This window comes from Scomber scombrus, chromosome 9 (genome assembly GCF_963691925.1).
Source record: "Scomber scombrus chromosome 9, fScoSco1.1, whole genome shotgun sequence".
NCBI lineage: Eukaryota > Metazoa > Chordata > Actinopteri > Scombriformes > Scombridae > Scomber > Scomber scombrus.
This window is the reverse complement of record NC_084978.1, coordinates 16,267,549-16,293,133: the sequence shown is the minus strand read 5'-3', so window position 1 is coordinate 16,293,133 and position 25,585 is coordinate 16,267,549. Positions and strand designations below refer to the sequence as shown.

General features: G+C 38.3%; 2 protein-coding genes across 5 annotated transcripts in view; one reads left to right on the top strand and one right to left on the bottom strand.

Annotated features, from left to right (window-relative positions):
* The window catches only part of slc16a2 (solute carrier family 16 member 2), a 399,269-nt gene that overhangs the window by 88,307 nt on the left and 285,377 nt on the right, over positions 1-25,585 (top strand). The gene's annotated exons all lie outside the window — the stretch shown is intronic.
* The window catches only part of mid2 (midline 2), a 96,648-nt gene continuing 92,821 nt past the window's right edge, over positions 21,759-25,585 (bottom strand). For all 4 annotated transcript variants that reach the window (XM_062425379.1, XM_062425378.1, XM_062425377.1 and 1 more), the window contains one exon: positions 21,759-25,394. In XM_062425379.1, coding sequence (XP_062281363.1) covers positions 24,974-25,394 — 421 coding nt within the window. In that variant the 3' untranslated portion in view covers positions 21,759-24,973. The remainder of the gene's footprint in view (positions 25,395-25,585) is intronic.

The window sequence follows — 25,585 nt, the reverse complement described above, 5'->3', positions numbered from 1 at the left end:
AATTTTTTTGAATCCGATACCTGGCAGAGGTATGGACAGCACTGAAAAAGTTTAGTTTATTCATTTATTTGACAAGAACAATGCATATATTTATATATTTTAAGATTTATTTTGGGCTTTTTGCCTTTATTCAGTCAGTAACTGCCAGAGAGGCCAACAGGAAACAGGGAGAGAGAGAGGGGAAAGACCTGCAGCATAGGTCCCAAGCCGGATTCGAAGCAGGGATGCTGCGATTTTGTGGCATGCGCTGTAACCAGTCGACCACCAGGGCACTCCAAGAACAATGCATATTAATTACATTTCTGAAAATATGTCAGAGTAATACAGTCCTACTACAACTACTATTACTACTGGTGGTGAGTCTGTGTTCATTGGGAAAAGGGAAGTGGTTTGCTCATGGCTTCAGATCATGTACACATGGCTAAATACCTTCAGATTTTTCACCTATTAAGTCTCAAATTACAACTTACGAAGTATGCAGTCTGTGTATTGTATTTTCATTTTATTTAAATTTTATGTTAAGTAATATTATCAAGTGGGTTTTATTTTCTATCTTATACATTTACATGTTATGTATTTTTTGTTGTAAGGCACTTTGTGCATGTAATTTCTGTTATATATCACTTTGAGCTGCATTTTTTAAGTGGATAACTTAACAAAATTAAGATCACTATTTTGTAAAAGCCCCAACTGACTCTTCATTCACCTTTCAAGTTAACTTTGTTTCTTTCTGACATTATTGCAAAGGTCTATGAACTGAGTTATGATGGACAATTGTTTGTTTTTCATAAGTGGAAAAATAATTTATTTACATTTTTGAATATTATATTATGACTTTGATAACAGCGTAGGTGCAGCTGGTTAGCTCATATTTATAAGAGCAGTTGAGGAATTCATTTTAAAATTGTGAGTGTAACAAAAATATTACAGAGTGTATAAGAACAGAGAAATAGGTTCGATATTTCCAAATTACAAATTACACTAAAGTACTTTTTAATTTACTGAAACATATTAAATAATTAAAGGGAACTTACATATGTCCCCAGATAATAATTTGTTTATAGCCCACATCCCTGTGACTTACACTATACTAAGAGTGCTTTCTTATGCATTTTCAATGCTTTGTCCTGATCATAGTGTAGACTACTATCCTGAAAATATGACGCCCATTACCTCGGCTAGAATCACTGATGCATGCTTTTCAAAAAATTTAGAGAAAATTGAGATTGTCATTTGTGTTATTTATGAATAGATTGCCACGCTATTGTGTCTGTGTAAAAGTCTATGTAAAAAATGTATGAGCTATACATAAATATTTCCAAGTAAGAAGCACTTGCTCAAAAAGTTGTCATACTCAAAAGGATTGTAGCAGCGAGAGATTTGATTGATTTCTCACCTCAGGACCAACAGTGGACCACAAGCAATTTCTCCTTTTATGTGAAAATCTATTTTTATGGTGAGTGTATGAAATCTTTCATGATTTATTGGACCACAATGTTTTAATCACATTTTCTCCCATCAGGATTAATAATTACTGGGCTTTATGACAATACACTATAGCTGTTCAGAAACATTTGTGCCAGCAAACTGTAGCTGCAGCAGGCTCACTCTGTGGACTTGGTTTCAGAATTAGACATTCAAGATTCAAACTGCATCAACTCTGACAAACTGTGCAAATAGCAAACATAGAAAAACTATATAGCCATATGAAAATTAAATAAAATGAAAGTACAGGATATCAATATAATAATAAAAATATAATGCTATACTGGGAGAAAGAACAGAATATCACAGAATCTATATGTACATAATAAAAAATAACAAAAAAAGTAATACATAGGTGGCAAGTTATCACCAATTTACAACATGTATGTCAATTTTTAAGAGTAGTCTTTAAGTATTTATGGTCCGTATGGCCGCAGGGAAGAAGCTCCTCCTCAGCCTTTTAGTCTTGGTTATTATGAAGCAGACACGCTTGACAGAGGGCAGTCACTGATGCAGTTTGTGGATGGGGTGGTGAATGCCCTTAATGATCCGGTTTGCCCTGGACTCCATGACTACACCCTGTGTGGATGTCCTGGAGCAGTAGCTCTGTGGATATCTTGAATTTCCTCAGCTGTCTGAGGTGCTAACAAGTGCTGCATTGCCTTCTTCACTGGGATGCTGATGTGTGAAGACCATGTCAGGTCCTCAGAGATGTGAACTCCAAGTAACCTGTAGCTGCTCACATTCTCCACTGGGGTTTCATGGATCCTAAGTGTTATGTAATGAATCCTCTGCTTATCCCTCCTGAAGTCTAACACTATCTCCTTGGTCTTGGAAACATTCAGGTCCAAGTTGTTGTCCTTACACAATGATAACAGCACCTCCACCTCATCCAGATAGGATGTCTTGCTGATGAGCGAGATCAAGCCTACCACTACTATGGCATCAATACATTTCACAATGGTGTTGCTATGCAATCATAGGTGTAAAGTGAACAGATTAGAGGACCCAGGACGCAGGTTCCAACCTTCACCACCTGAGGTCTGTCAGTCAGGAAGCTCTGGACCCAGGAAGAGAGTGAGGAGCTCGACCCCAGGTCCCAGAGCTTGGTGAAGAGTCTGAGGGGAACTTTAGTACTAAACGCTGAACTGTAATCAGTGAACATAATTCTGCTTTCCGATGTCCAGGTGTGAGAGGATGGAGGACGCGGGAGACAGCGTCATTAGAACTCCTACTGGGGTGATAGGCGAACTGAGGGGAATCTAATGAGCCAGGCAGAGATGAGCAGATGATGAGTCTCTCAAAGCACGTCATCTCCACAGATGTCAGTGCTATAGGGCGGTAATCATTTAATCAGGCAGGGTTGGTCTTCTTTGGTACAGCGATAATGGTGGACATTTTGAAGCATGCAGGGATGACAGAATGAGCTGGGGAGTGGCTGAAAATAGAGGCTGACACACCCCAGCTGATCAGCTGTGCTCTCACAAACAGCACAGAGCAGATTGAAAAAGTAAATGCTTGTTCTCTCTCTTCCTCCCTGACACACAGTCACACACTTACATACTGTTCATATTTTGACCGTCATAATTACTCTTTATAACAAATTTCTGAACCACAAATCAATTTTTCATTCATAAATACCTCATCAGTCATAAATAAATGGGTGATTAATCCTCAGCCAAACTTTCAGAGAGCACAAAGTGTTTATGGAGTATATTTGTTTATGGAGAAAAAAAAAGGTTCACACGATAGCATGTTCTGATGTTACCTAAAACAGGGAAACATAACAGCCATAATGACTTCAATAAATTTGTGAAAAATGAAATGAAAATGAAAACACACTGTGGAATAGTGATTATAAAAAGTGTATCAGCTTCATAAAAAAAGATTTGACTTTTTCCATTTTTTCACCTGAAAATTTCAGACTAAAGGATAGGTGTTTGGGGTGATTTCATTGCTCAAATTTGATCTGAGCAGTATGTAAAATGTACAGCTTAAGTAGACACTACCATTATATTGATAGGAATAGCAACAGGAGGTACACACTGGTAGCCTATTGGTTAAGACGCATGTCTCATAACCGCAACATCTGCATTTCAAGTTCGGCAACAAACTTTTGTTATGTGTCACCTCCCCATCTCTCTCTCTCCCATTCATTTCCTGTCAATTCTTTACTGTATCTAGAATAAAAGCTTAAAGCCTCCAAAGAAGTAGTGGCTGGTATTTTTTTTATTGTAACTATGCAAAAAGGGATCATTGGACCAAAAATCTGTTTGGGGGTGAAGATCTCCATTAACCTTAGCACAATAAGCAGGACAGCAGAAACCTGAGACATTGTGATATCACAAACCAAAGACAGTTTCATGACTGAGCCACTGGACTGCAGTAGTTTACTAAGCTCACATTAAAGAGGCAGTTTTGAGTCAAACTGAATCTATATGCATCCTACAGTATCCAACTATTAAATACAAGGGGAATAACAGTTCTGCTATAAGAAAAGAGGTGATGAAAAAAAACGTAGGCTCCATTACAAACAACTAAAGCAAAGTAATCTTGTTTTTGTCAACACACTGGTGCAGCAGTTCTGAACTTGGTGATATTTCTGCATAACCTTTTTATGATTCATTCTGTATCAAAAAGCAAAGCTGGGGCATGCAGGTCTGACATTTAAAAGCTGTTGCCGATTTCCAGGGCCTGGAAGGCATCTCGTGCTTCTCCCTTCTTAACAGCACAGGGCAGAGCTTTTCCTCATGCTTAAACTGACACCTGCAGACTCAGGCTGGGTAACAGCACAGTGAATCAGACAGTGAAGTGGTGTAAAAGCACAGCTCCAAGCCTGCATGACAGTATAAATCAGGAAACCCAAGTAATTATTTTTATTTCTCCATCAGCTCAGGGTTCAGTACCCTTGCGGTAGTTCCGTGCCCGCCACCCCTCCACCTCCAACATCCCTAACATTCAGCATGCCTGACAGTTCAAGCATCTAATCCCATCGAAGGCCCCCCAAGGTCGGTGGAGATGACTATTCTCTGTAAATCAGGAAGACGCTGTGTGACGGCAGAGAGAGAGAGAGAGAGAGAGAGAGAGAGAGAGAGAGAGAGAGAGAGAGAGAGAGAGAGAGAGAGAGAGAGAGAGAGAGAGAGAGAGAGAGAGAGAGAGAGAGAGAGAGAGAGGGAGAGAGAGAGAAGTGAGACTGAAAGGGAGGGAGCCAGGCAGAAGGAAAAGACGGTAAATGAGGGAGAGAGATGAGGAAGGAAATAAAATCATGTCAAAACAAATCAGGGAAACATCTCTGCTAGAGAAAATCAGGTTAATGTCTCTACTAGGATCAAACTCCTGTCAGCACTAAGGTCAATAAGTAGGTTTAAGTAGGATTTGAACTAGAGTGCTGGGTGATCTTAAAGGCATCTTAGAAAGAGAAGAGAGAACAACTGTACAGTAATCGGGTGTGTGTATATGTGTCTGAACAGTATGTAAGTGTATATATCTGTATTTGTGTTTATGTGGGAGACTGTGTATGTGTGTGTGGCTGCTGTGTGGTTTACAAGAACACCGGTCTTTCCTAAAGCATGTGCAATGTGCTGTGTGTTTTTGTGAGGCTACACAACCTGCAAAAACTTTCGAGGGCATTTTTCAAACCCAATGAAACGGGCTAAAAAGATAAAGCAATAAAAAGTCTGTTTAGTCCATCAGGGATGTTCTCACTGGCTCAGGGTAACGACCTTCCAGTAAACAGGATGGATCGAAGGCTTTCTGCACAAAGTTCTTTCACAAGCCTTTATGGCTGCAGCCCAGGTGATGAACTCACTATCTGGCTCTTAAGACACTCTTTCTGCCTGAAGCCCAACTTGAGTGATGAAGCAACATTGCTGCAAGTTTGTTATCTGTTGACCTCGTGTCAGATAAACCTTTTTAACAGCACCATAAAAATAATGTTGCTATAAACATCACACAACATTTCATCTCAAGTTTTAAATGATGAAGCCATTTTCCTTTAAGTAACAAATACATTTTATAAACCAACATCTAAACACCTGTTAAACCTTGCTTTGTGTCTATAACTGAACAGGAGTGACCCTGGTGGGAATCACAAATTAATCTATAGTTGCAATATATATTTATACAGTATAAAAGTATAAATGTTTGGAAGGGTGTGCCCAAACTTTTGACTGGTACTGTATATTTTGTAAGTGACTATAATCAGTATTATTTATAATGTCAAAGGCGTCGCTCATAATGATGAACCTACAGACACTTTTCTTGTTATACTAAACAACAATACGCACTGAGCTTATTTTCTTGAGGGTGCCATGACTATAAGGGAGGCTGACTTTCTAATGAGTCTACTGTCTGTCTACGTGTCTGATTTAAAAAATGGGAGAGTTGGATAACAGGAGAACTACATTATGGCAAGAGAAAAGAAAAGCAAACAACATGACCTTTAAAAGTCATCTGAGCACATTTCTCTCACCATGACAGAGTAAACATTATCGAATGCATAAAATGGAAATGTATCTTAATATGCAATTTATCTATATCCTTGAAAATATTCAAGAATCTGTAACAAGTTGCTCTTGACTCAACTGAGAATTTTTATAGACCTTATCTGTATCTTCAGTTTGAGAATATTACCTCTGATTTTTCAATCTCCATAGCACAGTGTGTCATTATTTCCTTGGTTCTTGAATTTAAATCATTTTTCTGTCTCTCCTTGCTTGGAAAAATGTTTGCCTCAACGTGATTTAAAATTTTTTTAATCTCTCCCTCTCATACTCAATATTTCCGTGCTCTTTGCTTAGATACTCCAGACCTCTCCTAACGTTTGTAACATGCCATCATCATCGTTGTACCCTTTTGCGACACGTTTTCATATTATGCCATAATATGGCCTTGAACTGCATTAATCATCAGTGTTAGCTCACTGGAGATGCATCCTCTGGCCTGTGGCAGATTTCACAGTCTGACAGCAGTGGTTAGAAACAGGCTTTTCCCAGCTGACAAATGCAAGTCACAAGCAAGGAAGAGCGAAGAAAGATCCAGGGCATGGACACACATCAGTCCGCACACACACACGCAGACTGCGACACACAAGCTATTACACGGTTTGTGGAAGGAATACTTTGGAAATTGCCTCATAAATTATCCAAATAACTTCAGTAAATGCTCAGAACAATGTGAAGTGTTTGTAGCTCATTATGGGGCATGATAATTGCTTGAATGCATGAAAAAGAAATCATAAAATGATGGTAAATAATCTAGTCTGAATCAGACTAAAGAATAACTGTTATCCCGGGTCTTTAGCCATGCTTGAAGACATCCACAGAGTGTTTCAATAAATCATTATTTGAGGCATTTGGGGCAAAGTAAACACTTAATGCTCCAGGCTAATGTTGCATGGTATCTGTGGTTGCCAGACTCATTTATCAGTCTGATCCTTTTTTTATTTTGCCCACAGGTGGGTCAAGGCCAAAGTTGTGGGAAAGAGTTTGTCCCATATTGGTGGAGTTACTCACAAGATATGAGAACGTAGAATGATACACACCAGGAAAAGTATAGCATTTTCATCTAAGTTTATAATCAACAACCTATCTGTAAAGTCTGCATAGGTTGTTTCTCTTGAATTGCACAATATTTTCTGGAGGGTGCACTCACAAGTTGAAACTGAATTACACAGTTTAAAATGTCAAAGTGATTTCTCATCACCAATCTTTTTAAATTCTGTCTCTTAAAAATGTAATGATCATATTTAATTAACAAAACAGAATGGCATCAAGTGCCTATCACTATCCCTTTAATGGATCACACACCCACACGGATTGAAGTATAAACAAAGGTTTTAGATATTTTGCCGTTCATCTAAATCCAGAGTAAAATCTGTGGTTGTTCTGCAAAAGCCAGATGAAGGAGAAGAGAGCTCATAACTCTATCCATCAATCTTTTAATTTTCTTTTCTATGAATCAACACTTGCTCTCTTTGGGATAAAAACTGCTAATTATCTGAGTAACAGTGTGTAAGACAGGTAATTCAAATCAATGACCACGTCAACATGGAATGTAAAAACTGAGTCAGATGTAATTCATGGATAAGATAGGACTCTACCATCCATGTCTAGGAATCAGTAAATACAGGATAGAGAATCACAGACTTAAAAACACAAAGGTGAAAAAACATGTAGATAGTTTTTTTGTTTAAAAAAAAAATAAAATTAAACATTAAATCTATACAAGAATATAACTATCCAGTTGTGTTGCACAAAAAAGCTATCTCATCTTGGCCCCAAACTTCTTACATTATCAGTTTATTTATATTATATCAATACATTTACATAATAATATCAAGACGCATGTCGATGTCAGAGAATATTCTTCATCAATGGACTGTGGCCTTTTACGTTATAGATGATCTCCAGATGATTAGTGTCTTATATCCCATTAGATGCAAAATGTGCCTAAATGCTGATTTATAGAGTTAAACATGCTAGTTCCTCTGGAGCTGGATGCACCAGCTATTTATTAGTTCATACTTAGCCTTGTTATATTAAAAGTGTTTACTAAGTAGAGATTCATGCATAACTACATTTAATATGGTGCCACACAAACTAGTTGTTACATAAAGATGTGTTGTTAATAAATACTGTCACCTACTACCTGTCAGTTAGACCTATTGCACAAGTTGAATGAAACAATTGACAAAACTAACGTTAGCTTGATAATACTGTATCTGACTCATTGAGCATGATTGAAGATTAAAAGAGGTAATATTGAATATGGTCGGAATACCTGACACTTTACATAATATTTCACAGAAAAAACACAGTCAAATAATGTTAGACTAAATGTCCAAATAACAAGTTAGTTTATCATATTCAGATATATGTTTGTGTATGTGTGAAGTTTAGAAAATTGCATACTATATGTTCTACAGAAGTAAGACAGGAACAGATGATTGGACAGTTTTTCTTTTCTTTTTATGGCATTAAAAAGACTACAGCTAGAGGTCTCCTGACAAAGGGTGGAGAGTCCACCATGGACCGAGCTGCCGGAGGGAACAGGGAGCTGAACCCAAAGAAATAGCAGTGTACAAGTAGATGTGTCAGACTGGACTGTGGCCTAGAGGCTTTGGTTCGCAAATCCTATCACAGCCTTGAAATTCTTCACATGCATTTTGAATGTGATGCATGCAGGTGTTGGCAGCTGGGAAACAGGAGAAGAAGATCTTACTATATGTATAGTGACTTAAAATAGGGCACTGTCCTCAGGCTTGTACATAGGATAACATCTTGTTAGATTATTGGGTTGTTACTTAAACAGGTACATGCACACATTCATACATGAATACACACACTAATGACATTAAACAAACCTGACCTCCGGGGCTGGAAGTCAGTGCATTAAAAATGACCCCCACCCCGAGCCATTTTCTCTGCGGTGCTAAAAGCAAATGTTGCCCTCATGAATGCAATATTAGAGCTAATGTTCCTCGACTGGTCAGGAGCTACAGTAATGTGAGTAATTCTGCCAAGAAGATTAATCTAAACCAGTGTTTTTAGTTATTTTTCTGAAAAGGGCACAGCAAAAAATAGCTCAAAGATACTATCTATGCTGATGTGGAGGGTTGAATCGCAACAGGGCATCTGATTAGAACAGGCACAGGCACTGTTTCTTAGTTGAGGGTTAAAACACAGAATTGCTCATTTTCACATGAACTGCTCCTTTATTGTTGGCACATTAGAAAGTGTATAAAGAATAGGCTTTGACTGTATCTATTTTAGCTTCCTGACATTTTACCGGGGTACACAGTAATATGACGGTATTTGCATTATGAAAACAAACAAAACGTAACGTAATGTGCATCACTCAACCCACAAAAATATATCAGTCAGCCCATATGAACTCGAACTGGCCCACAAACTGCCAGCTGTACATGAAATAGGTTATGAATATGACCACTTAGTACAAGTGCAATCCAAAACAAAATGTCAGGCACAAAGTTACTGATGGCCACAAGATGAACATCAGCTCAAACAGAAAAAGGTCTGGCAAGTTTCATTCACCACAAATATAACAAGACACAAATAACTAACATTTTGGCTAAAGTTTTCAGCAAAGTTAAAAACTTGGAGTTACTTATTCTGCACTCTGTACTTTCTGCAGCGTTAACTAGCATAAATATGGATAGTGCCACTATGCCATTGCAACCCACATTGTGGTTGCAGGGTGGGATTATATGCTGCGTTCAAGTGCTCCTTGTAAATTCTAGGGATTTTTCTAAATAGCCTGTTATACCGTAATACTGTGATACCGCACCAGCCTAGCAGGGAAAAGTGAGTGTATGTGTGGTTCTGAAACAAGTATAAATGAAATATACAGAGTGAAATGAATAATAATATGCACACGTTATGGAACAAAATTATATATTATTATAAAATTAACTATCAGGCAAAGTGATGAAAATGAACCTAGCACAAGGAATAGTTCAACAAAAACTACTCCAAATCTTATGGCATCTTCTTGTTCTTGACTGACAATTAATGAGTCCACTCCGTAAACAGAAAGAACAAAAAGACCTTCATCACTTCATCTTATGCACAATGGACAGAACACCAACAAAAAAGGCAATTTAAATGCCTGTGCAAGTTGGATGCATACCATTTGCTAACACTCTCAATTGACAGAAATTAGAGTCGGCTATCTAGCATAATCTTAGTTGTACGTGATTGATAGAATAAACAACATGCACTGAGTTTGACTATTGTTGCAGTGTCTTGTTAAGTTTTATTTTGATTGATTATGCTACCTTCTGTGTTAGCACAATTTAGCTAAATTTAACCCAGTGTGCAGCGCTCAGTGTTCCCAGTAAGCTACTGTAGCGTTTGCTTCATTCCATGGTAGCGTGGCATATTTCCAGATCATGAAAGGCAACACCTTGTAATACCTATTTGGAAGATCCCATCTCCAATCAGAAAAGATGGTGCCAACGATGTACAGGAACTCTGGGTTTCACATCGGCTCCAATGCAAACCAATGTGTCATGTCTGCTGTCAGTTGCAGTTAAACAGAAGTACAAATTTGGGTTAAAGAGTCTGTGGGAAAGTTCTATACCCCCTTTCACAGATTGTTTCTTAGTTGTAATAAATAACAATTAACTCAAAACTGAACTTGAACTTAAAAAATAAATATGATGTGATGATAGTCTTTACTAGACCACGTGTATCAAAAGCTTCATTTTCTCATAGAGGACAGCAGTGGATTTCCTCCCCCTCTTTGCATTTCATGTATGCGTGATCTTCCTACATCACTACATGAAATACGTTTCCTTGGGGACTTGCCTTTAACCTGACCTTCCTTAAAATAGCCATTGCATCCTGGGGGAATTGATTGATGCTCACAGCGTACAAATAGCTACATAGAGAGTGTTTTTGCTCAGTTATGTGGAAACTCTATGGATGAATATAGAAAAACATGCATTGTGTAAATCAGGTTATAAAAGGCTGTGTTAACAGGGATACAGTCAGTGTGTATTATATAACTGTCATGCAAACGTGAGAGTGACACAGAAAGTTGTACTCATGCACACATGAATGCACTTATGAACAAAACGTGCATGCAGGCATATTCACAATCTGAGTTACTCACTCATCATCCAGTGACTCACTCACTTAGTCAATTCGCACCATGCTAAAGGGACCAAATTCAAATGAGTATACATTCCCATCTGATGCTATGACAAAATACTGCCACACCAACCCCCCAAAAAAGTAATGTTCAAGTCAAATGACAGACAAGTTAACCCTGCTTATCTTACAAATGGGCAGCAGGAGACAAAGCAAACCTGCCACATAAATGCAAACAAGGAGAAAATGTCTCATCCAACCTCTGTAATTTTTCCTCCTGATTCTGTTTAACAGACACACAATGACAAAACTTAAAAGCCAGTAAATGTTTGTAACTGAATCTCAACCTACAACAAGTGGATCCCACAGGATTCCCAATCATTGTCACCCTCTTCTATGGAGCAAATGTATAACAAAACACAATGAGGACAGTACCGCTTTAAACTTTTATAAGCCTCTAGATGGCTAATGTCTTTGTTCTTGTAATATTCTTTTATGTGCATTAGTCTGCACCATGTTGAAGTAGAGAAAAACTATATTAGACAGTCCCAGTGAAAGTATCTACAAATAACTATGTAACAATAAGATTAACATAATACTGATATTTTTTGAGTATGTATAAAATAAATTTACTGTGTCAGTGGTTAGAACAGCCTTTGATCTAAATTTCCAATACACTGTAATTGGTTCTTTTGTTTCCACAGTGCATTTAACCTGTTTGTACTTGTTGTACATGCTTGCAAATGAGACTCAGCTTTGACTGTTTGCAACATGCTGTATTTTCCTATTGTTCTTCTGCAGTTATGTACTTTGTCCAGCCCCTCTAACGCCAGCTGCTGTGGACAATCAGACAGCATCAGATACAGAATTACCAATCAGCCATCTGCAATATGGTTGTAACAAAGGGGAACATAAGAGCTTTAGAGTGCTGTGCAAATGGGGAAAAAGGTCTGACAAGACAAGCAAACAGCAAAGCATACTGGTGGGAGGCAGCTGCGCTTAACAGCCACGAGTTGGCAGAACAACATCAGTTTCGGGACACTGAAGACAAAAAAAGTCAAGATCCTTCATACAGTGTTTCGACTGGTGATGGTCATGGTGCTGGGTTGCAGAGTTGATGATGAGGACAGCATGATTCTTCTTATTTTGTTTCTTTTTTTTTTTGCCAGCATGGACTCAGAGTTAAGTGGGTGAGCTTTAGTCCCTAAACTTTATTTCTGCCTTTTGTTGTCCTTGTCTTGGTTCCCAGTTTTGTGGAGGTGATCCTTTGAGATGGCTGTCTGTCTTTACGCAGAAGAAGAAGACAGGTACAGATGTCACATGGCCAAAGTGACGGTATTCGTACAAAATGATTCAACAGCTATTTGTGCACCAGCTGGAAGTTAATATGTCCTCAACAAAGAGAGGATAACCAAACCTACCTTTCATTCATCCCAACTTTTGCTTTTTGTTGAGTCACTTTATTTGGCTCTTTGACACTCTCAGGCTATCTGGTTGACTTTAACACTCAGCCACCCACTACATGGACATATCAGACCCTGAAAATCTCATTCAGACATCACTGAATGGTCTAATCAGAGAGAGCTACATTAGCCTTGGCTGTCACACAGTAGTAAAATGTAGCACCTTGCATCTTGCTTGTCCATTCGCCCATTTTCCTATCCAACTCCTCCCTTCCCCACCACAGTGTTTACTCAAGTATTGATTTATCCAGTCCTTAATAAGCAGCAAGACACCCCTGGAATATTCATTGTCAATCCACATTTATTTCCCTCCTTTCATCACAGAACACATGTAAAGGACTGATCTGACAGTGTGCACAGTTTTGCCATGCCAAGAGTGTTATTAGATACACGACACATTTACATGCCTCCTATGGCGACATTTTAATGTTGGCTGCAGTGAAATGTCAGCTTACTGATGAAAGGGGCCTGTTTCTCCTACCCTGTGGACAGATTTACAAATAGAGAGAAGAAGGGATTCAGAGGTGGTTCAAAGCCAACTGAACCATATGTGACCTGTTGGCCTTTTCTCCACACCAAGTGTTCATTACACTGTACTATTATATCATTGTAGTGGCACTTTGTGTGGAGCTGGGAAGGTGAAATACTGCAGCTGTCAAGGAGCGACTGTACACAGCAGTGAGAAGTCTTTATTCAGCTCTATTTAACTCAGAGTCAATACAGTCAGAAATGCAGCAGGCAGGGGGAAATCATCAAGACCAAGTTCATTATGAAGAGAGGCGTCTTTATTTATAGGACATCAAAGGTAGATGGGGTAGAGTATGGGGGGGGGTATTGATGTGAGATTGTGTGGGGTACTGCAGCCTGAGAATAACAACATTGCCTCCTCCTTGTGTTCACATCTCGGAAAAAATGGAGAGAAAAAAACCAGAAGGACAACAGTCTCATTCTCCATTCACCCTCTGACTTGCATGATTGTGATTACTTCACACTCTACAACCCTTTCACAAGCACTGTTAGACTATTTGTTAATGTGTGAGTGACTCTTGGAGGAAATCCTCAGTGTTTGGAAGGAAGCAGCCGGTCAAATTTTTCATCTGCTGAAATTCCTTCCTCTGTAAATGTAAAACAGATGTCTATAAAAATAAACTTTTGTTGTTTGAATCCTATCAAAACATGTCGCACGTCAGATTTGAATGTGCATAGGAGGGAGGAGGGGTTGTTGCTGTTTTTTCAAAGTGCTGTGTGAAATGCAAGAAAGGTAAGAGTCGCTTTAATCATCATCTTTATATTACATAATATCATATATTAACCTACATTTTTGAGTGGGAGGTACTCTTTCAACCTCATTTTTCAAAACATGTCCTAATGATCACATAACTTCTAGACCAGTGGGTCCCAGCCTTTTTTCCTAAATGCCCCCCTTGCTTGTGTCCAAGACAAGCCAGGCCCCTACAACCACTGCCCACATATGCACCAAAAGAATAAAGTGATTAATTACGAACTTTTTTTTTGTGCAAAAAAAAAAAAAGTTGTTTCATCCTGCTGCTGCAGTGTATTCTGTCACCCAAAGTTTAAAAATGTGGATCTTTTTTAGGCAAATGACATTTGATTAAACTATGGGGGTCTGTCGTTAGAAGGCGTTCAATCTGTTGGCAACTGTACGCCCGTAGTGTTTTATTATCCCCCTCTGCCCTTGCATCACATTCTTATTAGAAAGCACCTCTAACCCAGATGAGGCAGACATGTACAGGTCAAGGACAGTTATTTATATCATGAGCTGTTTCCAATTAAGTCAACATGTCATCCTGAAACTGTCTGCAGCTAAAGGGCTTTCATCAGCATGAAAGATGGCTTGATAAATATCAAATGCGAGGAAGGACAAGAGAGGAGACAGCCTAATATTAATGATAATAGAGAGGATCATTTAGATGGAGATGGCTGTTTACGGTGCACAGATCAGACATGCATGGATCAAAGAGTCATCGTGGTTCACTTAACACAACTATCAAGCTGCGTATATGTTTGATTAGTATAATCTCTCTTTAGAGAATGAGTTATGTTAAGAGTCTAGATAATCAAACACAGGCCCAACAAGCGGCGCCTACTTTTCATTGCTTATAGTTATACAGCTGTAGACAATGCTTCAAAGCACACTTTTCAGCACGAAACATCAGATGTCAGTCTAGATTTAGTCTCAACGCCACAGAGGCTCAACAGGAATTTATTCTTCAGAAAGAGATTTGTTCACATTTTTTTCAGATTTTCTTACATTTTCATTTGGTGTGTGTATAAATGTTTTCAACAAAAGTTATTCCATTTTCTGCAATTTTCCATTTGCAATGGCGTATAGAAACATATGTACAAATCCTAACTTCACTGATGTTTTTATCTTTATCCATCAAATTTAAAGTGCACTATAAACTGCAACGCCCAATGTGTCAGTAGGAAAGTCCTGAGTGCATTTTCTTAACCCATTAACCTGTGAAAGTGGCTGTAGGGAATGATGAAAAGCTCTTCTGAGAGACTCACCCCTCCAGCTAAACCAAAATCTCTTCTGGATTGTTTCATTCCAAATAGGAGTACTCAATCTTAAGGACAGCTTGGTTAAAAGCGATGCGGCACACTGACTGCAAGCATGGGTCACACGTAAGTGCTTTAGATACACTTTTATAGAACAGAGCTGTCAAAATGATGTGGAATAGATACCTGAATCATTTAATCCTCTCTAGACATCGCATATAAACCAGTGGAGCCCATAAAATTCAGTGAGGTGTATGACATCTATAAGAATTAAATGTTTTGATACTCAGAAATGAGACAGAAGGAGAAATGGAGGGATGAATTAAAATATAAAAAGAGGTAGATATGTTAAAATGGAGTGTTTGTTAAGTTTCACCTACCTTAATTACTTGTGGTAAAGTTTTGTTCCAGAAAGAAAACCTTAAAAAAAATTTAAATTTGTAAAAATGCAAAAAGCAGCATTGGAACATGAACTTACTCAACAGTATGTCATGTGGTTCACACCATATAGAATTACATAATTTTTTATTCTATATTTATGTTTTTTTAGCTGGCTTAACAAACACAAGTTCCCATAAACTAAAAGTCTATTGAAGGTTAATGTTGCATTCATGTTACATCATGTGGATAGAAAGGATTGCAAAGATTCCCACTTTCAGGACTTGTGAGTATTTACATCATCTGACAACTCAGCAAAGTTGTAAGGTAACTGAGTTGGTAATATAAGCACATAAAATACTGTGCATCAGCAGAATAACATTATATTCATGGAATTTAGGTTTAATTATATTGAACTTGAGCTGATGTCAGGCATTCTTGTTAGCTTGGTTTTCAGACACTTCTGTATTATTTAGTGCAGTAGTGGCATTTATAACCCGGAGGTTGATGTAAATGCTATTTACAAGTCACAAACTTGTAATTACGCTAACTCCCGATATGCATGAACGTCACAGCTCGACAAAAAAAGCAAGTTCATGAGTTGAGTGGGTGCAACAAATTCAGACATGTCTGTAATAGTTGGACAGGAGTTTTTTAGACAACAGAGGTTACAGCTGAACAATGAGATACTGACATTAGTAAAAAAAACAATAATGTAAGAACCCACTGCTCTATTAGTAAATACTGAATGCAAAATTGTATTTATTTACAGGCATACAGGTCATAGGTGACGTAGCTTTTCTGTCTTTCCCACCATATGAACAGTTTACAAGGATAACAGACAGATTTACCTCCCAAACTTCATTTTTTAAATTATGAGTTATAACCAGTAATCATTGATTTAGCCAGCTAGCTAATTAAGCTAAATTTAGCTCCATGAGTTGGTTGAAAACTCTGGCTCTGGTTGTCTTTTTAATGTTTTCGGCAAATCTTGTAAAAGGTGTTCTTAATATGCACTTGATGGCTACATGCTACAGATCAGGCTAAAGTCACATGTCCCTGGCAAATACATGTCCTTTTTAGCTGATGAGACATATAAAAACCTGTATTGTACTTGTATTGCAGCGGAGAGCTACTTGAACGTCAAAAATGTAAGGAAAAATTGACTAACCGATGTGTGCTGGGATTGTTGGAGTCACTTACTATACTACAAAGTGAATGTGCTAGTTTTGAAAATAGATTTCTTAAATGTGATCTGTAGCCCCACAAACTAATGTAGTTAGTAAATGATACTCTTGGCTCAGAAGTAACACTTGATTACAACTCAGTAGGAAACTAGTTAATGTTAATGACTGAAGCATCTAAACACTATTTATGGAATTCCTTACACCTTTTCTCTTGTATTTGTGGTCATGGAAATACAAAATAGAAGCTATGATTGGATGATTGCTTTTCAGGGAAAGCGGTTTAGCAAATTGTCAAGAGAAAAGAGAGTAAAACCCGTTAACACACATCCTCCTCACACCAACCCTGAGATGTTCTCCCCAAAGTGTTCATCAATGTCAGTGATGGTAACAATATCTCTATGAAACTAACACCCTGTCATCTCCATAGGGAAAGATGGAAAAGTAGAGATTTTGGCTGAGATCTCGCTAAAGCACCTGTACATATCGCTCTCTTTCAGCAGGACCATCAAGCCTCCAGGGCTCTCTGAGACGCCACCAGCCCAGTTGATTGATTCCACCCTCAGAGATTAATCTAGATATTGACTGTGTGCAGTGTGAGAGAGAGAGAGAGAGAGAGAGAGAGAGAGAGAGAGAGAGAGAGAGAGAGAGAGAGAGAGAGAGAGAGAGAGAGAGAGAGACAGTGTCATATAGAGACAGAGCCGATGGGCTTAGTGATCTACAGCCTGTTTAGATCCTCATTTCCCAGAGTTCATAGCTCTCTTTTATCAACCCGCAGGCAAGGAGCCAAGCCTTTGCTCTCTCCTCCACGGTGGTCTAATTCATCCTCACTTAGGAAAGGTAAAGGCTACCTCCATCTGCCTCAACAGGTCCCATGGCATTTCATTTTTACTACTTCACTTTGATCCCCGCTCCGTTTTTTTCTTATCTTTGATTTGTTGTGCTGATTGACAGCTTTTTGTTGTTGTTTTTATGCTTCACATAATAAGCGAAAAAAGAAAAATGACACACACTCACTGAGGAATTTCCATGAGCAAAGGTTAAATAGGCGAAAATTAAGCCAAGGGGAGAAAACAATCTCATTACAAGACACCCACATGCACGGAGGCATAAATACACAGAAAACACACACAGGGTTCATGTTTGCACGCCTACATATACCCTATGTCAAAGTCTCCCATTCGTAGGCAGATCAGCATTTATTTAAACTGAATTTAAATAAAGTGTCTGTCTTCTTCCAGAGCAGATGGTAAAATACTTTTTTTCCCTTTTGAATATCACTACAGTCTGGGCAGGTAGGTGCAGTTGGAGCAGGTGTGTGTTGGTGAAACATGGCCAGGGGCTTGATGCAGATTTGCAGTTCATTACATCCAGCTGTGCATTTGCAGCTCTGGCAGACCTAAACTGCAACGACACCTCGCTGACACACACAGATGGTCGTCCACAGCTGATGACAAATCTGGCTGGATTTTGCAAAGGGGCTAGTAGTATTGTGAAGTGAATAGTAATGAAACATTTAAATGTTGGAGAGAAAACCCTGGCTTGTTGCAAAGACAAATGCTTCTGTGATTGGTCCCAGTCGTGGATTTGATCCAGCTTCTTTACAACTTAAGTAATTATGTATCAAAAGAGCTGAAGTAATAAAATATGCTAATATAAAGCAAATAACAGTGGTTGTATATTGCCTTGCCAATAATTTTTTGCCCAATTTATTGCATTATTGATGAGTTTAGAGGAAATTATATTAAGCTTAATACTGTGGAAATAAGGACTCCATTGAGATGACAGAAGTGTGCATGGATAACTGATTCATAAACATCTATACTATTTATAGAGCTGTCAAATTTACTGCTTTGAATGAACCATCTCAATGTCTGTAATGTTCTATTAACTATGCATTAGATCCTGCAGCAGCAGAAAGAACAACAATAATTTCAAACAATTAAATGTGCATCACAATGAAATAAGTCAATGTCAGCCAATTTTCAGGCAGTATAAAGTCATAGGCCCTGTTACATCAGAATGTGGCACCAGCATTTATTCGTATTTGCTTGGAATAGGTGTTAATATGTAGTGACTCAAGTAGTCAAGTCAGCCGGGTATTCAAGAGATGTATTTGTATTCACTGCAATCCATTCCACATCTCTATTGTAGCAGTTTATACTCCGGCAGAGCAAGATTATGTAAACTTAAATAGTGTGAAAGACTGATGACACTGACATTAATTGAATTTGCAGCTTTTTAAATAACTACTACTACTACTGTACTACTGATGTGACTGGGCCTTAATTGTGAAATCTGAAATGAAAACACGAACCAAAAAATAAAGTAGGGTAAGGTTTACAGTATTTAGATTTATAAACTATGCTGCTACAAGTCTCCAGTGTTCAAAGTTATGACCTGTTCAGTTTAGCTAATAATAATTACAATAATAATAATAATAATAATAATAATAATAATAATAATAATAATAATAATAATAATAATAATAATAATAATAATAATAATAATATATCAGTATTTGAAATGTTATAATCTGCAATATCAGTTGAAAAACAGGCCTTGGTAAGTACTGAAATGCACCCCACCATGTAGACTTTTCATTCAGTGTAATTAGTGAGTTGTTGTACGCCACATTAGAGTCTTCGGTGACAAATGACTTAACGAGCTACACAGGGAGTCCTAATTATTCTGCAATTAGAAATGTAATTATGGGTTGCACCAACGGCTTGCTTGCTAGCTGGCTAGCAGTGTGAGGGAGCAGAGAGAGAGTGAGCATCACATTATACGGTCAGCTAATCTGTCACACATGGAAAGGTAGATAGACCTGCAATCACAGCCTAACTGCTTAAACTTGTGGGGTGTATTGGATGGACACATTACTGGTTAAAGAAAATCACAAAACACTCCCTCAGATTTTGTTAAAACAAGCCCAAATTACCCTATTCTCAGTAATAAAACTACTGCTATCATCAGCTGCACAGATGGAATTGTAAAGACCAGAGGGTATTAATGGGTTTTAATTAGTTTTTTTTAGAAATGATTACAATATTAACCTTATAGAGTCAGACTGTTGTCGAGTGATTATACCTTATAACCTTCTGGTGTTCACCTGTCCGACCAGCATTTTTTTTTTTAATACAACAGTAGTAAGTGAATTGTTTTGGTGTGGATGGCATAAAAACTTGGAAGTATATTGGTTCTTTGATTCAATTTGATGTTAGGAACACAATACCTCAACAAAACAGGACAAAAGTTCAAACCGATTTTAGAAAAGTGCTGGTCTCACCTGACTAATTTTAGAATCCAGCCGAATTTCTATCTTATTAATTGACATAAACTGTGGTCTTGACTGAACAAAGAGACCAAATTGTCTGAATTTTCATGTGTGTCACATGTGACTCCATATTTTTCTTTTTTTCCATCTTACTTTTTGCTCATACTATAATTGTACAAAGTAATGTAGGTTCTGTCTGTACATAGAGGTTTAATAAAATGTGTAGCGTGAGTCAACCGAATGTACAAGGCTAAGAAAAATGTGATTCATAGTGTTTGTAATAGTCAAGGTAATGTGTTGGTGTTAGCTACAGTACGCAGTGGTGGGTTTTTTTGGGGTATTTTTTGACAGTCAAATGACTAGATATACATTTCCCTCGGTGTCCACTATGCAATGAATGACAATGAATATGGATTCAGTATTTGCACATCTGGGGAAAACAGTGGATGAAGCTCAGTTCTGAAATCATGGCTTGATATCTTCTCATCTCTCTATAATATTAAATATTCATGAGTAACACAACAATCAAAGTTAAAAAAACATATTTAGGTATTATTTAACACTCAAAAACTAAGATAATCCTTTCATGGCCTTTAAGATGTCTTTAGATGCAAGTATTGGTAGTCTACACAGACTTTAAAGAGCAGAATAGCTTCCACTATTCCATCTACTGCACAGAGGAGTAAGATCAGGCGTTGTTGGTTTGGTTCTGTACATGAGATTTGTTGACAATAGGAACAAAAAAAGAAAACCACCTGCCTTATCCTTTAACACTTCAATACATGTACACAACAACATAGCCCTTTAATGTTCCCAGAATAGCAATTTGTTCTGAAAAATTCGAAGCCAGGAAATATCCCTTTTTTTAGTGTTGAGTTAAATGTTTGCAAGGAATTGGCCTGAACTATCCAAGGTCATAGGTATGATGTATGTTTGTGACACCATATTGATCCCGGAGGTAGATAATTTATCTTTTCAACAGGGGTAGCAGTGCAGGGTCATGTTCACAACAGTGACCTTGTGATTTCAGTGTATTGCTTTAGGATATTTTTGGGCAGTGACAGATGGTAATAGGGTTTAATAATCTGCATTATACCACCATATTATTATATTATTTGTTTTTACACACACACACACACGCACGCACGCACGCACGCACGCACGCACGCACGCACGCACGCATGCACACAGACACAGACACACACACACACACACACACACACACATCATTTGAAACCCCTCTGAATGGTAATCAATACATACATATTCTCACTGGTTTTAGTGACTGACATTCCCATGGTTCTTTCATTACATTGTGAGCACAGTCCTGCCTCACAGGAAATAACTGAGCATATTGTTCATTGTTTCAGGGTCAGTGTGTGAGTGCCATACTCGGAGGCAGTGTTGGGACCCATGCACTGTGGTTCTATATTGTAGTAATGAGGCACTCGTGCCAGTCACGACAGATGAGGGTATAGCCCTACTAACCTCACCCTAGGCTCTCAATGACCTGCCAGCCTATCAGCCTTATTCCAAAGCTCAGCCCTTTTGAAAGCTTTACGCTGCATTTTAACGGTGTCCAAATTACACACAATAGTTCTGAAGCAATGTTTGTGTATAACATGCCCCTGAGGAGTACAGTACAGATCTTTCTTTTTTCATGACCCTTGTTACAGGTTTATAGTGGTTAAAACATCAAACATATTTCTTCAGTAACCATCAAGTACAAGTTAATTTGAAGTGAGGATCAGATGACATGAAAGCCAATCACACTGGCCAGAGTTTCAAGGCAAGACAACTTAAGTAAAGAATACTAACTCCAACACAGTTTGGGATCAGACTTTTAATTGGACTTAAATTCACATAAATAACATTGGTTCATATATATTTTGTATATTATACAATTTTATATAATATATATTTCCCCCTATGATTTACATTCCTCTCTGGCTAAAATTATCTCTGTTATATCTATGGAAACAGAAAGCCCTGCATGAATGCAAAGCTGCTCCTTTTGTGCTGTTTATCAAAGTCCAAATGCCAAAAAGGAGAGGAGCATGTTTCTCTTGAGTTGTAAAAAATAATTTCCCAAGTTACACAAAGAAAAGCAAAAAGGAGAATCTATTGCATTGTCTCTAGGGTATTACACTGCACTATAGGGAGTTGGTAGCTATTGAAAATCATTCACCGTATATATTTTACTGTATTGACTCATGACACAAAGAAAGAAAGAGCACTGCAAACTATCTGATATGCATGGCAATGAACATTTCATGTCTGAGTGTTCTTGTCATGGTTTATTCTTTTTTTTGCAAAAAAAAAGTTTAAAAAAAGATTATGCTTGACACGAGAGAAGAAACCTCATCGTAAAGATAAGGAAAGATTTATGAACCTGCAGCAAGGTCACATAATCATGCAGTGACCCAGCCAAAGCACGCTTGCACGGATGAGTTGAGATTGTCAGTCTGGATCACAAATCAACACATGGCCGTTTTGAGTCTGTGACCGACATTATTCAACAAGATGGGTGGATATCTGGCAGTCAGGTAACATTCACTGATCTCCCTGTCAGAAAAAATACCCCACCCCCTACCGATACTGGAGCTCCCACTGTGTTAGTTTTGATCAGTGGATTATCTCTGGTGCCAGTAACACTCTCAATCAAATAATCATGACAGACAGTATCACGCAGTTGCTCTACATGAACACTGCTGGTACACTGGTAGGCCACAACATGTCAGATTTTCACTACCTTTCCACAGCTGAGAGTTTCGCATTGTTGCATCTTTGCTTTGACTCATCAGTAAGTAACTAAGGTTACTAGCAACTTATCGAAATCTGTGTGTTTGTGTTTTTTCACATCAAGGAAATCATAGTCTGGCAGAATACAAATATTACATGACATTCAACATATAGTACATACCTGCTGCATGATGTGTAATAAGAGTGAAAATGGCCATGAAGGTTCTTCATGTCAAATCCTACAACGTGGAACGTAAAATGCATCTTTTTAAAAAAAAAACTTCCAGTGTAATTTTCTTACTATCGTTCCTCGCTGTTTCCTTCTATACAACTTCTTAAATCTGCATAAACTTTGATACATATTTGATTGTCGGAATCAGAGCGGCTGCCTGAACATCAAGCCAGAGAGAACACTGTCACCCACACAAGGCCTTCAAATCCTTTTCCCACAAGAAAAAAGCAAACACTGGATCCAGCTGTTACTTGAATTGTGATGGATGACAAAAAAGAAAAAGAGTTTGAGGTCAAGACTGTTGTAAGCGAATGCGTCGGTGAGTCAGTATCTGATGGAAACAAGATTTGTTGATAGAGCTACTTAAATTACCCAGTGAACCGATGTGGGATCCTACAATGTTTCATGCATTTATCACGACAAGGCCAACCTAAATGAAACATGACGTGCGTGTTGGCGTGTATGTGTGTGTATGTGCGCACGTGTTAACAAATTACAAGGGAAAACACAATCATGCCATGACATTGCGACAGACAGCAAGTTAAAGTGTTAACCCCCTCCTTCCCTGAATAGTTGAAAACAGAGTGAAGCTTTTTAAAAAACAGCTATTAGTTTATCATCATTTTATCATGATAAAAAAAGCATAAACATCATAATCATATCCCTTTTCTAAACAAGATAAATTTATTCTATGCTATCGAAAAAAAGCAATGGGAAGGGAAAGTCACTGGTTGTGCTGAAACAAAAGTGGAAAAACTTGTTCACTTTTCAGCAGACTTCTGTTTTGTTCTATTATCTGTTAAGTGTCACGTTAGATGTTTGCAAAACAAAAAAAATCACTGGTATTTTATTGCAAAAAGTAGTTAATAACCAACATCCATCATTAATTATTGACCATCAATTATTTTGTTAATGTAAGTGGGAAAAATAGCTAGTTTTCTGTTGGGTGAACCCAACCAGCAGAAGTGCTAGTTGTAACCTCCCTTCCCCATTGCAGCCCTGCAACTCAGCTCCGTCGACTTTAATACTCATAGAGGGAAAATAGTGTTCATTAAAAAGTGCATCATGAATATGTTGAGATTAATAAGAAAAGTAAACCATCTTTTTCATCATAAATAACACTTTTTTCATCTAATATTCAATAAACCTCTTATTATACAAGTTGAGTAGTCACATGATGCAAATCTTCCCCCTGTGATCTCACTAATATCTGGGAGCCACGTTAACACTTCCTGAAACCTGGAAGCTGCAGCCCACCCGATACAAACAGGACTGTTGGGTCAAATCTAGAAGGACGATCAAGGAAAAGACTGCTAATTACAGCCAGTGAGGGTACAACATATGAAAAGGGACATCAGGACAAGGCTTGTAATGCGCCCTATTATAACACAAAATGTTTACATCTAGCAGTTTGCCATAGCAAGGTACAACATCTCGCTCACACAGTGAACTCCAAGATGGCACATCTGCATTTAACTGCCATTTCTCATCAGATGTTATGTGTGTCAAATTAAGTTCACCTGACATATCACTCAACCTGGATCTGACGGAAATATAGATGTATAGAATTCAATTAACTGAAGGATACTTTTTTAATTGAATGCAGGCCAGATATTAAGTAATCTCACTGTTCATGTGTTGTATCTTCATACTCTAAATGGCTGATGAGAACATTCCCTTCTTGGTCTTCTGCCTAGTGTCAAATCAGGAGGAAAACAAATCAAAAAAGAAGACCTTAAATGGTCGAGAAAACCACATCTCCATCCCTGCCCAATGACAGACCAAAGCCCTCTTCCTCAGTGACTCCACGGTGTCAGATGAAGTCTACTGATGTTTTTTCCTATTCACTGATGGATTAGCAAAGCACTGGGTGGCTACAAACTAATAGGACTGACATTTTCCAGACTGGTGTGCATATTTCCAACACTTTCTAAATCCATAAGAAAGTAACTAGTCCACTCTTAATTCAGAGGATAGAGCAGAATTCAGCCACACTGTGAACATCTTTCAGCTCCCAATCAGTCTTTGAGTCACTGGGCCTGAGTGGACTCTGCTAGGCCACACTAAGCCTTTTCTCAGTGACAGGACTTCATCCCGGTCAAGTATGGCGACTCTTGTCGGCACAGGCCCATCTGCTGCTGCTGCTCTTGATGATCTGGAGCCATGCCGTCAACAAAATCGGGGACGGGTAGCCCTGAGAGTATCATGACTGACTTATTCCAAATCATGAAAGTGGCTACAACGGGCAGGAGGAAGGAGATTTCAAAGGTGTGAATGTGCTGGGAGTTCATGGCATCATGGAAGGACAATGAATTGTTGTCATAGTCCAGCAGGACACCCAGCCGCCTCAGCTGCAGGCTTGCCTCCACCAACATCTCCTTGCCATCATGGCGCACCATGAAGTTGTTGTTGCAGCGTGAGAACACCCATGAGGATGAGTTCTTGCCACTCCATTCATTTTTTGGGGCAGATTTGTAAGCCACGCCGATGGCATACCTGAAGGGAAGGAACATTTTGGAATACATTAGTGATCTGAAACTAGTGTCCTCCTTAATGCAGAGTAAAGCGACCTCGTGTTGAGGACACATAAGATAGGCACGGAGCTTTTGGGTCTTTCTTGCATGAAGAGGTCTACTTAAGAACCAGTTAGCGAAAAGAATATAATTACGATAAGAGTATACACTGTG